General features: G+C 47.1%; 1 protein-coding gene across 3 annotated transcripts in view; it reads right to left on the reverse strand.

The window, feature by feature from the left end:
- The window catches only part of TTF2 (transcription termination factor 2), a 41,881-nt gene that overhangs the window by 10,441 nt on the left and 16,602 nt on the right, over nucleotides 1–14,838 (reverse strand). For all 3 annotated transcript variants that reach the window (XM_029948030.1, XM_029948028.1, XM_029948027.1), the window contains 10 exons: nucleotides 13,440–13,559; nucleotides 12,120–12,270; nucleotides 10,488–10,611; nucleotides 8,114–8,298; nucleotides 7,233–7,386; nucleotides 6,881–6,972; nucleotides 5,508–5,593; nucleotides 4,752–4,888; nucleotides 3,663–3,833; nucleotides 2,204–2,262 (listed from right to left, as the gene is read on the reverse strand). In XM_029948030.1, coding sequence (XP_029803890.1) covers nucleotides 2,204–2,262; nucleotides 3,663–3,833; nucleotides 4,752–4,888; nucleotides 5,508–5,593; nucleotides 6,881–6,972; nucleotides 7,233–7,386; nucleotides 8,114–8,298; nucleotides 10,488–10,611; nucleotides 12,120–12,270; nucleotides 13,440–13,559 — 1,279 coding nt within the window. The remainder of the gene's footprint in view (nucleotides 1–2,203; nucleotides 2,263–3,662; nucleotides 3,834–4,751; nucleotides 4,889–5,507; nucleotides 5,594–6,880; nucleotides 6,973–7,232; nucleotides 7,387–8,113; nucleotides 8,299–10,487; nucleotides 10,612–12,119; nucleotides 12,271–13,439; nucleotides 13,560–14,838) is intronic.

The following is a 14,838-nucleotide window of genomic DNA, read 5'->3' on the forward strand; positions in this document are numbered from 1 at the left end:
TGGCGGAGACTGGGTAGCCCTCCTTCCCTTCGCCCTGTATCGGGTGCAAAACTCTCCCTACCAAATGGGTTTATAGTTTTGTGAAAAACGTTGTTCCTTTAATGTTTGCTTACCCAGATTAAGAAATCTGTGATATTCAGAAATGTTATAAAGTATTTGTTTGTAATCTAGAGCATTTATCTTTTCTCTCTACTTAAACCATCTAAAATTCAAAAACACAGTGAGTATTCCACCAATGCATTAGTCTTGATTTGGCTATCTCAGATAAAGGAGGTTTTTTTAGAGAGAAAAACTCAATGCACTACTGTGAATGTAACTCTAGTTCTGTTGTCTTTGAATATTTGTTGTTGGATCTCAGGCTTGTTAGTCTGTGAGGATGATATTTAAAATGGGGGTCACACCTTTTCAAGAGACTTAAATGTGACTTCACAGATAAACAAGAAGTTCAGCTCCTATTAAAGTTTCAGGCATCACCCTGGAGTTGAGGCCAGCTCTGAAAAACCCTCAACTTGGTGAGGTGATCCAGATCCAGATGATCAGCTCGAACTAATCCTCAAAAAGACTCTGACTCCAGAGATCTCCAGCCCTGCTCCAGCCACACCCCGGAAGCTGGCTGGTCTAGCACGGCAGAAGCCTGAGGAATCACCAGTCCACTTTCAACATTTGGCTCTTATATCATTAATAAGATGACAGCATTTGTCAAAGAGCATGTAAATGTTATTCAGTTAGTGGTCTTAAGAAACCAAAACAATGGTAACATAGTTGACCCAGGATTGGGTCAAGTTACAAGGCAGAGGGGGGAATGTAAGGATGCAGGTCCGATCCAGCCTTCCCCTGTACTTAAAGGGGAAGGCGCCGGCTTCTCCGGATGATTGGGCGCACATTAAGGAGGGACAGCTCCTTCGGCGCCCAATCGGGAGAGGCTGGCCTATACCTTTGACCTTTCTAGAGGCGGGCCTAGTCACGCCCTATGTGGGGTCCTGGGCCCACTCTGGTCAATACTCCGGATGTGGAGCTCAATCTCACAACCCTGCAATCACAACCTCAGCTATCCAGGCATCCCATAGCTAGTTTGAAGTTTTTATTAAAAAAATTTTTTTAACGTTTATTTATTTTTGAGAGAAAGAGAGAGAGTGTGTGAGCAGGGGATGGGCAGAAAGAGAGGGAGATACAGAATCTGAAGCAGGCTCCAGGCTCTGAGCTGTCAGCACAGAGCCCGATGTGGGACTTGAACTCATGAACTGCGAAATCACGACCTGTGCTGAAGTTGGATGCTTAACCGACTGAGCCACCCAGGCGCCCCAATTTGAAGTTTTTAAATCAACATAGTCCATATATACAAATGCAGATCCGTGACACACATGTAAGGAAAACAAATAACAAATGGACCCATGCACCCAACTCAGGAACATTCCCAGCGCTGTGGGGCTCCCTGTGTGATCCACACCGCACCACGGCCTAGTACTCCCGTATTTTTCTGGAGATGCTTTTCTACCTTTTAAATAAATTGTTTTAGTATTTGTTCTTGAGAGAGGGCACATGAGCGAGTTAGCACAAGTTGTGGAGGGGCAGAGAGGGAGGGAGATGCAGAATCTGAAGAAGGCTCCAGGCTAACAGCATAGAGCGCGGGCTCAACCCCACGAACTGCAAGATCAAGACCTGAGCTGAAGCTGGACACTTAACCGACTGAGCCACCCAGGGACCCCGCTTTTCTACATTTAAAAAAATATATATTCATGTATTTAGAGAGAGAGAGAGAATGTGCACCCATGTGTGTGAGCAGGGGAAGGGCAGCAAGAGAGAGAGAGAGACAAAAAAAGAGAGAGGATCCCAAGCAGGCTCCACACTGTCTGCACAGAGCCCAATATAGGGCTTGATCCCACGAACCATGAGATCATGACCTGAGTCAAAATCCAGAGTCAGATGCTTAGTCGCCTGAGCCACCAGATGCCCCTATGCATTTCTACTTCTAAACACTTTCCCAGATGTTTAGCTTGCTCTGATCCTCTAGGGATTTCCTTCTTAATCAATGCCACACAAATATGTAAACTAGAAATCATAGAGAATGTGTGCTATACCTTTGGTGCTTTCTCCTGAGGATGATTTAAGGTCCCTGATTTATAAAAAGCTAAGATTTATCAGCAATATCAAAGTTTCCTGATTAATTATAAGCAATACCTGGATGACAAAGGAACACATTTACCTCTTTTGGGACCCTGCATTTCCTCGGATTGCCTCCAACTCCACCAACAGAGACGAAATCTGAGAAATGTTATTTAACATATGTCAGTTGCAACAAATTTGCTATTTTGCATCAGCTCTCACCTGAACTACGGAACTGGTTTCTCCGCCCTGGCCTCACCCCGCCCTGGGCTGCTCTCCTCTCTGCGGCCAGAGGACTGTTTCTAAAATGTCAGCGTGTCACCTTCCGCCCCTTGCCGAGGCTCAAGCCCAGGCTCCTGACAATGACCTACCAGACCACCTGGCCTCAGCTGATGTCTCCAGCCTCATTCCTCACGATACCCTCCTCACACGATGCTCTGGTCACGCCGAAGTTCTTCCTCTACTAAGCCATGTTCTGTCTCATCTCTGCCCCCTCTGTCCCCTCTGCCTGGGACTCATGGTCCTGGGGTCAAGGCCCAGTGACGTTCTGTAGGAGTTCAGGCATGTGCTGTCCAAACTCTGCCCAAACTCTGGGTCTGCCCTGCTCTTCGTGAGACCTGGAGTGGCTTGGAGCACTCGGTGGGCTCCCAGGAAGCAGCCTTGTGAGTAAGTACCAGCCAAGTAGGAGACAAGGTGCGCCGATCATAAGGACCCTGAGTTTTAACCCAAGAGTGAACCCTGAAGGTGCAAGGATATCACATCTGTCCACATACGGTGTTCTTTTGTTCCTGTCACTTGCTCGTGGTCAAGACCTCAGTAAATACTTTCAAAATGTTACTAAATGGTGCTCTTAAGTAACACCATTCCCTTGGCAGTGACCTCATTACTAAGCACATATATACATTTTAAATAATATATATTATTATTATTTTTAAAGGCTTTGGAGAGAGGCCGAGTCTGGGAACGGCAGATTCAGACAGCAGCCGGGAGGGAGACTCGCTTTGTTCAGGGAGTGTGGACAGCCCGCACCAGCCGACAGAAAAGCAGGACTCGGGTCACAGCCCCCATCAGCCCCCTCTTCTAGAACACTTCCACCTTAGAAGGCTTTCATGAAAACAGAACACAAACGACTAATGAAGACAGAAGGCTATTTGGGAAATAACACTCGTGGGATGGATGCCTTTCAGCACGTCCAAGCAACTGGCACTCAGATGGTCTGCAGCGGTCTCTGGGGTCAACCTTTGTTCTTACTCCTTAAAGCTTTCCTAAAACAAGCTGCTCACTCGCTGAGGCCCTGCCCCTGGCGGAAACCCGAGAGGCAGCTGTCCCAGTAACCTGTGACTGAAAAAGTGACTGAAAATCTGCCTCGCTGGCCCAAATCACTCTCCGAAAGCCCCGCTGTGTAACAATCAGTCTAGTTTTACTGGTGAAATAGAATCAGAATTTAAGACCAGAGGGGGACTCACCAGCTAAAATCTGTGCATGCTGCTCTCACACACACACACAAGCCTGTGCGAGGCACCCCAGTTTTCCTACCAGAGCAGAGGCGACCCCAGTACCTTGCTGCTTGCTCTTGTGTCCTCGAAGAGCTCCGCCTTGAAACATTCTCCATTCAGGGAGATGACGGGCGAGGGCTCCGTGTCACAGAGCTCGGACAGCGTCAGGGCGCTGAGCTGCTCTTCCAGAGACAGGACCAGGCCCTCGCTCTTCAGCTCTGCCGGGTCCAGGGCCTGGGAATACAGGAGACAGGAGGCGGCGGGCAGTGGAGGCGGTGGGCCGCGTCATCTGCCAAGGAAGTGCTGACCGTCTAACATTTCACACAGCACACGGTCTTCTACTTCATCATCGGAATCTCCTCAGAGAAACCCCGTTTAGAATGTCATCTCGCAAGTATGTTCACCAGATTAAAGATAAATCAAGTGATGGCACTTCCTCGAGATATGCCAGACCGGCTCCAGGACCATTCTGTGCTCCGCAGCTGACGCAGTGCAGTTAATTAGGTTGTTGTCACCCAAACACATCGCTACGGCTCCTCCGAAAGAGTAACAGACTCATCCTAATTATGGCTGTGCCTCGATCAAATGTGAGGGCAACGTTCCCAGTTGTATAAACACTCGCATTTTCACAACTAGCCTTAAAAGCCCCAATACCGCCAGAAGGCAGAAAAGACTACCAGTAAAATTGGCTTTATGACATCCTGAAGTACCCAAGTATTCATAAACAGTTTTTTGCAAAATGACATTTCCCATTCTAAAATAAAGTTTATTTACCAAAAAAAAACCCCCCAAAAATAATAAAAGCTGTTCTCCCGGGGTGCCTGGGCGGCTCAGTCGGTGACACGCCCGTCTCTTGACTGGGGCCCAGGTCGTGATCTCACGCATGGTTGGGGAGTTCGAGCCCCGCGCTGGGCTCAGCGCTGACGGTGCGGAGGCTGCTTGGGCTGCTCTCTCCGCCCCTCCCCATCTGTGCTGTCAAAATACATAAACTTAAAAAAAAAAATCTGTTCTCAGTACTATGGGAATTATCTCAAAACCAATGAAAACTAATAGAAAGTACTTCTCTTTTCTGTCCCACCGAAAGACAGACACGTCCCGAAACGCCATCCCCCCACCCCACAGGGGGACCCCCGCGAGGAAGGGCTGTCTCACCGACTTCAGCAGGGCGAGGTGACAGCAGCACTGGCGGAGTCGCAGCAGCTGGGTCAACAGTACGTGGGGGGCGCCAGGTCTCGGCGAGGCCGCCGCTGCAGACGCTCCGGGCCCGCTGCACCCAAACTCCCGGGCCACTTCCACGGAGAAAAACAAGTGACAGGACAGGACTTAAAACAGAGACACGGGAAGGAATCGCCAACCCCAGGAGGCCATTTTGAACTTCCCTGAGCTGAGATTCAAGAACATGGCTGTAAAGGACTTTTCTACTGAGGAAGCCGAATGAGATGCTGCTTTTCTTTGTGGACCAGACCTACTTGCATTTGAACAAAGCAGATTTCAAAAATGACTGAAAAGAAGCTCACGTCACCAGGCCTGGTGCATGCAGACCAGCTTATGTGACTTTGGTTTGAGGTTCCTAGCTAAGGTTGAGTCTCTCAATTCAGGAACTCATAGGGGTGCCTGGGCGGCTCAGTTGGTTAAGGGTCTGACTTCGGCTCAGGTCATGATCTTGTGGTTCATGGGTTTGAGCCCCAAGCCAGGCTAGGCTCTGTGCTGACAGCTCGGAGCCTGCTTTGGATTCTGTGTCTCCCTCTCTCTCTGCCCTTCCCTTGCTTGCACTCTCTCTCTCTCAAAAATAAACAAACATTAAAAAAACTTTTTTAAAATTCATAACATCCCATTATCTGTAATTTTACCAGCTCTAAATCCACATGTTCATTTCTTGAGTGTATTTATGGGGGTACCACTGCTTACCTTTACTGAATGGATTATCAGGGATTTTTCCAGACTGGCTGTCTCCATTCTCCTGCCCCGCTCTGAGGTAGGACTGCAGAGCTGATCTGCCTCAGATGGAAAGAGAAAATGTACACATAATGTTTGCTAAGACCAAAGAGGTTTACAATGGTCACTGCTTACCTGTGCTTGCAGTAGGACCCTGAAAAATTATAAAGGGAGATTTCTTAAATAAGGCCAGGTTCATGGCAAGTACTGGCCAAAGGCAATGAAAATCAATATTTTTATTTATTTATTTTTTAATGTTTTTTAATTTTATTTTTGAGAGAAAGAGAGAGAGAGACCTCTGAGCAGGGGAGGGTCAGACAGAGAGGGAGACACAGAATCTGAAGCAGGCTCCAGGCTCTGAGCTGTCAGTATAGAACACAACACAAGGTTCGAACCCACGAACCATGAGATTATGACCTAAGCTGAAGTCAGATGCTTAACTGACTGAGCCATCCAGGGGCCCTGAAAGTCAATGATTTTAAAAGCCAAATCATTTTTTAAACACTGATAAGGGTTAATAAATGTATTAATATTATAGAACATTGTGTTTAGTGATAACTTACTACTAACTTATAACATGTTAATGTAATACTGATATTAATTAGTATTAGTTTATGTTTCTTAATAAATACTATCGTATTACATGAGGTTTACAAAGAGAAAAAAACGAACGTATTCACCCTGGAAGCGAGAAGTGCAAGAGAGAGTGAGGAAATGGGTCATTTAGGGAAGGACAAGAGTTTTAGAGAAAGTATAAACAATAGATGACAAGATGGACTACAGAGCAGTTTGTTTGTTTGGTGAGAGTCAAAGGTCAAAGGGTCAAAGAGATGCTCTTTCCCAGCACAGCCCAAAGGCCCACACAGCTGTGGGGCACAGTGACCACAATGTAGGGCTTCTACGCAAGGAAGCTGATGCGCAGGTTCAGTGCATGTATGAGACCAAGGGGAGCCGGGGAGGGGTGACAAGAGAAACAGGGAGATTTAAAAAAATCGTTGGGGCACCTGGGTGGCTCAGTCGGTTAAGCCTCCGACTTCGGCTCAGGTCAGATCTCACATTCGTGGGTTCGAGCCCCGCGTCAGGCTCTGTGCTGACAACTAGCTCAGAGCCTGGAGCCTGCTTCCAGTTCTGTGTCTCCTTCTCTCTCTGCTCCTCCCCCTCTCATGCTCTGTCTCTCTTTGTATCAAAAATAAATAAAAACATTAAAAAAAATTAAAAAAAAAATCGCTGACAGTTGTTGACAACAGCATAGATGCAGTCTGAAGAAACCTGAGCCCCGCCTCAGTCCCCATCAAGGACAGGAGTGACACAATAAGCAGTGTGAGCTGCCTCCCCGCTGCACCCACCTGGATCTGGCCAACAGGACACTGTAAACCTTCTCTTCGTCCTCAGAGAGCTTTAAACGGTGCACCTGAAATTCCCGCTGGGGCAGCGTCACCTAGAGGAGAGAAAATAGCCAGTGAAGTCAGACAAGTGAGCAGAGCATCAGGCAGTGAGTCCCCACAGTGGACACTGGAAACCTAGTCAAGGCCTGGCCAGCACTCCCTTCCTAAAAACAGAACTGGTGGGGGGCCCCTCACAGGAAGAGGGGGCACTCGGAGGCCCCGTGAGCAAAGCAGATGGCTTTTCAAGCTACAAGAGGGACACGGTCACCTGCCTTCCCCGGCCTCACCCGGGGACATGTGACAGTAAGATTACCAAGGGCTTGCCGGTGGGGTCCAGCTGGTCTTTTGTTCTCCTGAGCAAAAGGCTCTTGGTTAAAATACTCAACCGTTCTCCACCTTTCTTTGAACCGTTATCAACCTGGCTCTTCCACACTTGGAAATCATCAAATGGTGAGCACCGGAGAAATCTGTTTTTGTTGGGGAAGAAGACAGAGAGTGAGAAAGAAGTACTGGAGGACAGCTGGAGGAGATAAGGGTCCAGGGAAACACGGAAGATGAGAAACAAATCAGGTTTTCTGTTACGTCTGCACTCAATCAGTTTTAACAGTGAATTTCAGAGCAAAGCTCTGCCAGACACATCCAAAGGATCCAAGTCAATAACAAAACCACACTGTAACATGTGAATTTTCCCATTTACGTCGTCCGGGAGGCTACAATAAAACATAAAACCAATGGCTAGAACGGATTCCTAAAGCCTCAAAGATCGACAAAGAAATTCCATATCCTCTTGCACGTGGACTTGAATAAAAGCAAGTACTTCAAAAATCAGCATTCTTTTTTGTTTGCTTCGAATAAAATAGTACGCCTGACCCTAGGACATATGCTTTAAAATGGAAAAAGCCCAGAACATTCACTGGACTGAAGAAAGAGGGTTTTGTTTCCTTTAATTTGAATCTGTCCTGTGTTTTTCCATATAAAGGGGTTGGATGTCAGCAAAGCCCTGTACCTGCCAGTCAGTCAACTGGGTATTTTCTCATGGATATTCATTCCTCTGCCCTTTACAGGTTGCCAGGCTTGCCGTCCACTATCTGAGATAATCTGGGACACCCTGGAACTTTATGCTGAGATATGAAACAATTATGAAGGGTGACTGACACGGTTCACATTTACATAATCCCGGAGAGTTTTACTCACTTCAGCAGTGAATACATGTCCAACAAGGTGTTCTGAATGGGGGTTCCGGTGACAGCCCAGCGGGCGTGAGCCTGTAGCCTGCACACGGCCGTGGAAGTCTGCACCCGGGGGTTCCTAATACAGTGAGCTTCATCCAATATGATTCGAGCCCAGGCTATTCGAAGCAAGGGTGTTTTTGCTAAATCCTGGAAGAAACCCAAGCGACATCCATCAACTGTATGGGAGAATGTACATGTCTTCAAGAAGGTAAGGGGACATATGAACACGTACGAAGGGTCCATTCCCACCTTCAAGTTTGAGGGCTTAGATCAGGTATACTGAAGTAAGAATTAAGCCGAAGAGACCAAGAGTGGAAACTCTCAATGGGTAGAAATAAACAAGTCAACTTGAGAGTCCCCAACCTTCGGTTTAAGATGCTTAGGAGTGAAATGGTTTTGTTTAAATTTTTTATTTTTTTGTTTTTTATTTATTTTTGAGAGACGGAGACACACAGCGGGTGCAGGGGAGGGTCAGAGAGAGAGGGAGGTACAGAATCCAAAGCAAGCTCCAGGCTCTGAGCTAGCTGTCAGCACAGAGCCCCATCATGGGCATGAGATCATGACCTGAGCCGAAGCTGAACGCTCAACCGACTGAGCCACCCAGGCGCCCCAGCAGTGAAATGTTTTAACTTGAGTTCATTTTATCCTTTCTGCCCACTTTTGAGCAATGGCCATGGGTCAGGACTACATTAGGTGTAAGTCTGGAAATTCACTCATTCAATAAAATATTAACCAGATTTATAAAAATTCACTAGAACTGTACTGAAAGTCTAGTTTTATGCATGAGATACAAAATCAGACTTAGAGGGCAGTTCCTAGTCTCAAGGAGCTCATGACCTAGCAGGGAAGAAAATCAAGCATAAAGATTAATTACAGCATGATGTTTATATATTAAGTCCCGCTGGGTAATTCAATACACGCTGGAGGAAATCAACTCAGTCCAGCTCACTGCCACATCCCTAATACCTGAAATAGCATCTGGCACAGAGTAGAGGCTCAGCGATTGCTGAATATGTGGAGGGCTATGACGTGAGTGGGCACAGGCATTTACCAGAGGGGTGAAGAATTCTCGAAGCAGCTTACCTAGGAAAGGAACAGAGGCAAAGCATTCCACGTAGAGGGAGAGCAGTATGACTGCGCAGGGCAGGGATCTGCCCCTTAGTACAGTGAGCACGAGGCGCCGGGGGTTGGGAGATGCGGATCGTGCAAGTTCATACAAGGTCTAATGCGTCACGTAAAGGGACCACGGTTTTATCCTGAAAGCAATGAGGAGCCACTGGCGAACCTCACATGTTAATTATCAGCAAGAAGTCAGAGTAGGTCTGACTAGAGAAGCATTCTAGAAATTATCCCAAATACGGATAGGTCAGTTCTTGGAACTTCACTGTATTTTCAGGGGAAAAGAGCCCCAAGGTAACTGTGCAATAGAGCCTCTGGGCTGTGTAACTGGGACTCCCTGGACGTCCTAGCAAACTTTCAGGGTTTTTCACGTGATTATCATTTAGCATCTGGCCCCTTTGTAGCTTTATTATTTGCAACCTCTCTTTTTTCCTGGGAGGGGAAGGAGAGGCAGACGTTAATGGCTTAATTCAAAAATACTAAAATACTGCTCTTCACACTGAATATAAAAAAATACCCCGGGGTGCTTGGATGGCTGTTGGTTAAGTGCCCGACACTTAAAAAAAACAAACAAACTTTTTTTTAATGTTCATTTATTTTTGAGAAAGAGAAAGACAGAGCGTGAGCAGGGGAGGGGCAGAGAGGGAGACATAGAATCTGAAACAGGCTCCAGGCTCGGAGCTGTCAGCACAGAGCTAGAACCTGAAACCACTAGATCATGACTTGAGCCGAAGTTGGACGCTTAATCGACTGAACCACCCAGGTGCCCCAAGCGTCTGACTCTTGATCGCAGCCCAAGCACTGTGTTCGGGCTCCGCACTGGATATGAAGCCTACTTAAACACGCATGCACGCACGTGCGCACACACGCACGCACACACACACGCACACACAGAACATACCCCGAAGACTCTAAAACAAAAAGTGTAGCAAGTGGGGCTTCTGTACTTGTGTGATGAGCCCACCACAATTATAATGCACTTATCATTAGTTCGAGAAAGCAACTAGATACTGGGCCAAACCTCAACCTTTATTACTGAGACGTCTGTCTAGAATAAAAGAGAAGGAACATAGGGAAAAATGCTTTGTTTCCGCAGGAGGAATGTGTGGGCCATTCCTGCCCGCCCAGGAAGGCACCCTTGCAGACTCTGCTGCTGTGGGAAGACTCCAGTTACGGGAGGTGTGGCCCCCAGCCCCGCTGGCGGCTCCCAGACTCACCTTCTCCGAGCTGAGGTCTACGCCTGGGATCGTGTCCTTTTGTTTCGCGCCTTTTTGTGTGTGTGTGGGAATCTCCTTGGCCAGAAGGTTATAGGTAGTGATCACGATGTCATATGTGGAGAGGCTGCAGAGATACAACACAGTGTAAACAGGAAACAATCCCTCCGTGACTGACAACATGGGTTGACCCCTTTATAAAAATGCGGGTGCCTGAAAGGACAGTCGGTGGGATTCATTAATTCATTTCAGTAATCCACATATACATGGTTTGGGAGAGGGGAACTTTACTCACTAGGGTTCCTTCGCTCTGACATCTGATCATTTTTACAGCCTGCTCACTATAGTCTCCCTGTCCCCATCCCATGAGCCAGAAAGAAAATTCTCTGGCTGGAGTCACATTAAGCTTGATATAATCTGGCAATAACAGAAGCAGTGTAGAGTTGGGAATTAACATTTAGTAATGATTTGACCTACATTGATGCGGAAGTCTCAGGGAGGTAAGAAACCTTCAAAGCGTTGTTCGTCTATAGCTGATCTTTCGCCTTATCATTCTTTAACGGATTTCTGAAAGCCCATGAATCCGGCTTTGACATTTGGGTACAAAAATACATGTTGTAAGCTTGGAGTTTACTCGCCTATACTCTTTACATGTAGAGATTCTTAACAAAAGGTACAAATCTTTTTCCAATGAGACTGAATATTGTGTACCTAGGCGAATGTCCATAAATACTTTTGATAAAAAATGATATGCCTAATTCAGAGGGGGCACAGTCTACCTACTGCCTTAGCCTCATACGAAGAAGAATTAAGAATGATTCTAAACTATCCACTAGCGCATTCGGAGCACCAAACATTGCTCAACACGCAAATCAACTGAGGTGCAATTTCTTTCTAATCAACATCTAGAGCAAAGGCCAGCAACTGACCACTTTGCTGGAGAAGGCACGGAGGCCTGTCACTGCTGCCCTGACACCTGTCATCCACTAAGGTGACCCTCACTCATGACAGTAGATGTACCGTAAGACCAAAGCCCCCCAATTTTGCAACTCACTGTTCTTTAGGAGATCAAGTATCTAATATTAGAAGCTAGAGAGATTATTTGAAAGCAGAAACGACCCAGACCATCTCATCACAATTAGGAACAAAAAACATTTCCTTTAGTGGCTGCTGACTGACTCAGTGGGTGGAGCATGTGACTCCTGATCTTGGGGTTGGAGGTTCAAGCCCCATGTTGTCTTCCAAGATGCTCTGTAAGATTGGGCTGGCTGCACTTGCACGAACAGAAAAAGAACGTGAAGTTGGAATCAGAAATTCAACAGTCATGAACACTGTGGCAGACCCTCCTGGTCCAGGGGAAGTATTGCTGCTCCCCAGCCGACAAGTCGGGCATTTTGGGTGCCTCCTATGGCAACTCTTGTCGGGGACGGGGACAGGGACACAGCAAGCGCAAACCACTCTCCTGCCAAATGCATCTCTTCTCACAGGTGAGGGATGCTGGGTGAGGACAGTGGCTTTGGTTGTCACAAGTCATTGGTCCCGACTGAAGGAAAGCCCAGGGAGAGCGGGAGGCCCCTGCGGCGCCTTCGGCCACGATGCTGGGAAGGACACCGCCTGCCATATTTCTGCACTTACACTTTGGCACGTTGTTCCCGATTGGGCCCATGATAGAGACAAACTCTTAGTGTGTTGCTGCTCACACGTTTCATCACCTCGTTCTTCCAATGATGGATCAGGGAAGCAGGACAGATGATCAGCGTTCCCTGGGAAGTGATCTCAGAGGAGTCTTGTGGGGAGAAAAAAAAAATCAGCATCTCGTTACGCTCACTAAATGGTCTTTGACTCCTTGAAGGCATTTCCTCGTTTTCCTGACTTTCATTCTCTCAATCAATATTTCTAACAAACTGCTGCTCTTAATTCCATGCACAGCATATAACAGAATAAGAAACGTGAGAGGTGGTCTTTTAACTCAAAACATGTATTTATTTTCCCCTGTACAAATCTCGGAGAGAGAGAGAGAGAGGCTGAGGAGGGAGAGGAAAGTATAGTATGTGGCCTCAGTCTAGAAAAACCAATACGCATCCACAGTGGCGAGGAGGCAGAAGTGGGATCACTGCCTACCTTGTCCTGAGCGGATCTATTACAGGGGCGTATTATTACTTTTCTGTGAAAAGCGTAATTTACTTACATCCACAGTATGATGTAAGTACAAAAGCCCTAAGAAAAGCACGGAGTCCTATGGAATGGGTTAGTGACGGTGGATTTGTGCCACTGCCCACACCCCCACCTCTTTGCACGCACACGGCTTGCTGTTCTTGCATGCAGGGGCACAGGGCCCGGCTGTGACCCTGTTCACTGGAGGCCCCAAGAATGGACGGCAGATCTGTACCAGTCCTACCAACTGACCCATCCACCGTCTGGGTGGACGGTGGCAACTTACAGGTGATGTGGTGTTGCCAATATGTCACGCATAGGACCTGTAATGCACTTGCACGTTTTATTTTCAAACAGACTTTGAAATGAGATAGAAATCGTCTAGGACTTGGAAACTTCTGGAATTTCAGAACACCTGGAAAACAGCTTCTGCCATGGTGGCTAAAATCTGAGGTTGTGACAGACCTTCCCTAAAAAAATAATGTATTAACTAATTTGGGCCGACCCTGTGGTTATGTCCTCGACACTAACAGAAATAATCATTAGAGCCCTTCCAGAGCCTTGGCTCTCTCTCTCTCTCTCTCTCTCTGAAATTTTTTCTAACCACAGGTCAAGCTAAGTTTATAGCAACGGGGTAAATGATCCCTTGTAATTAAGTATATTCGGCATCAGAAATGATGGCACAGGAAAGCGTTTCCCAATAGATGAACTAAATATGACCGAAAGTGTTCTTTCAGAGCTTAAAAATGCCCACTCTCCACTGGCTCAGGAAATTTAGGAAATAACGGGCCATTTGTATACCGTCCTTGGAAAGCCAAGTCAATGCCGTGTTTTTGTCATCGTCTTTGTTTTTCTTCTGATTCTTCTGGGTCAGGATGAGTGCAATCATTGTCAGAGTTTTTCCTAATCCCATATCATCCGCTGGAAAACAACGACAGAAATCGGTGAGTCTATTACTTAGGGCAAAGAGTCACCACCACCTCAAGAGAAGAACCCACCGGCAGACCGTAGCCCTTGCGGTGCTGCTGGTGCTGATCCAGGCCCTGTCCTCTCTGAGCCTGACAAATCTTTCACCCGTGTGTGAAGCTGAACCCTAGCTCTTGCTGCTTAATATCTAGATCAAAGGCACTGACCATGACTTTCGCAAAACTTAGAACTTGGGACTTAGAGTCTATTCTAGTCTGCACGCTGTCATGTTACTTATCTGATGCCTACATGGACATCTATCTCAGTTTGGTGGTAATGCCTGGTCTTTGAATTTCTCACTCCGCCAAAGCAAATAGCTCTAGTGGGCAGACATAACTCAAAACAGCCCTTCTCCATTCCCTTCACTTACTCGTCAAAGGGGGCCATAAATGAACACTCCTTGGGGGCTGTCATTGTGCCAGTCACTAAACTGACCTAATTTAATATCCTGTTTGTACCCTACAGAATATTCTCATCCTCACCTGTACAGTTTTAATAAGCATTCTGACATAAGCGGAAGTCAAATGCCACACATGGGCACACATGGGTTCTGCTTCGAATTCTGGTCCTGATACCATGCGGACAGAGTCAGTATGGCATGCCTGACCCCTTCCCAGGAAGGGGCCGCTGACGGGGACCTCGGTTCAAGCAGGGTTCCCACCATTCCCGGGACTTGTACGAGCGGCTCACTGCGCCTAAACCGCATCCAAATGATAGGATATGGTTTATGCCGCACAGCTGCTATCCTTCTGGAATTTCAGGGCCTGCCAGGCCAGAAGCTGCCAGTGTGACCAGTTCCCAGTAAACACCTGGGGCCCATACTTCTCTACGTGGTAACATCGTACATGTGTCAACACAGCTCACCCTGGGACTTCACTGGGAAAGGTCTCTGGAAGCTGCACCTGCTGGCCCCTGAACTTTGTGCCCATGTGCCTTTTTTCTTTGCTGACTTTGACTTCTAGTGAATCAAAATCGATTTATTCATTTAAAGTTTGCCTTATTTATTCTGATAGAGACAGAGAAAGTGGGGAGGGGCAGAGAGAGAGAGAGAGACAGAGACAGAATCCCACCGGCATGGAGTCTGTTGCAGGGCTCGATCTCACAAGCCAGTGAGATCATGACCTGAGCTGAAGTCAAGAGTCAGACACTTATCCAACTGACCCACCCAGGCACCCCCATCTTTTTTATTTTGTAATAAATCACAGCCATGAGTATGACCATATGCTGTGTGTCC

This window comes from Suricata suricatta, chromosome 8, assembly GCF_006229205.1.
Source record: "Suricata suricatta isolate VVHF042 chromosome 8, meerkat_22Aug2017_6uvM2_HiC, whole genome shotgun sequence".
NCBI lineage: Eukaryota > Metazoa > Chordata > Mammalia > Carnivora > Herpestidae > Suricata > Suricata suricatta.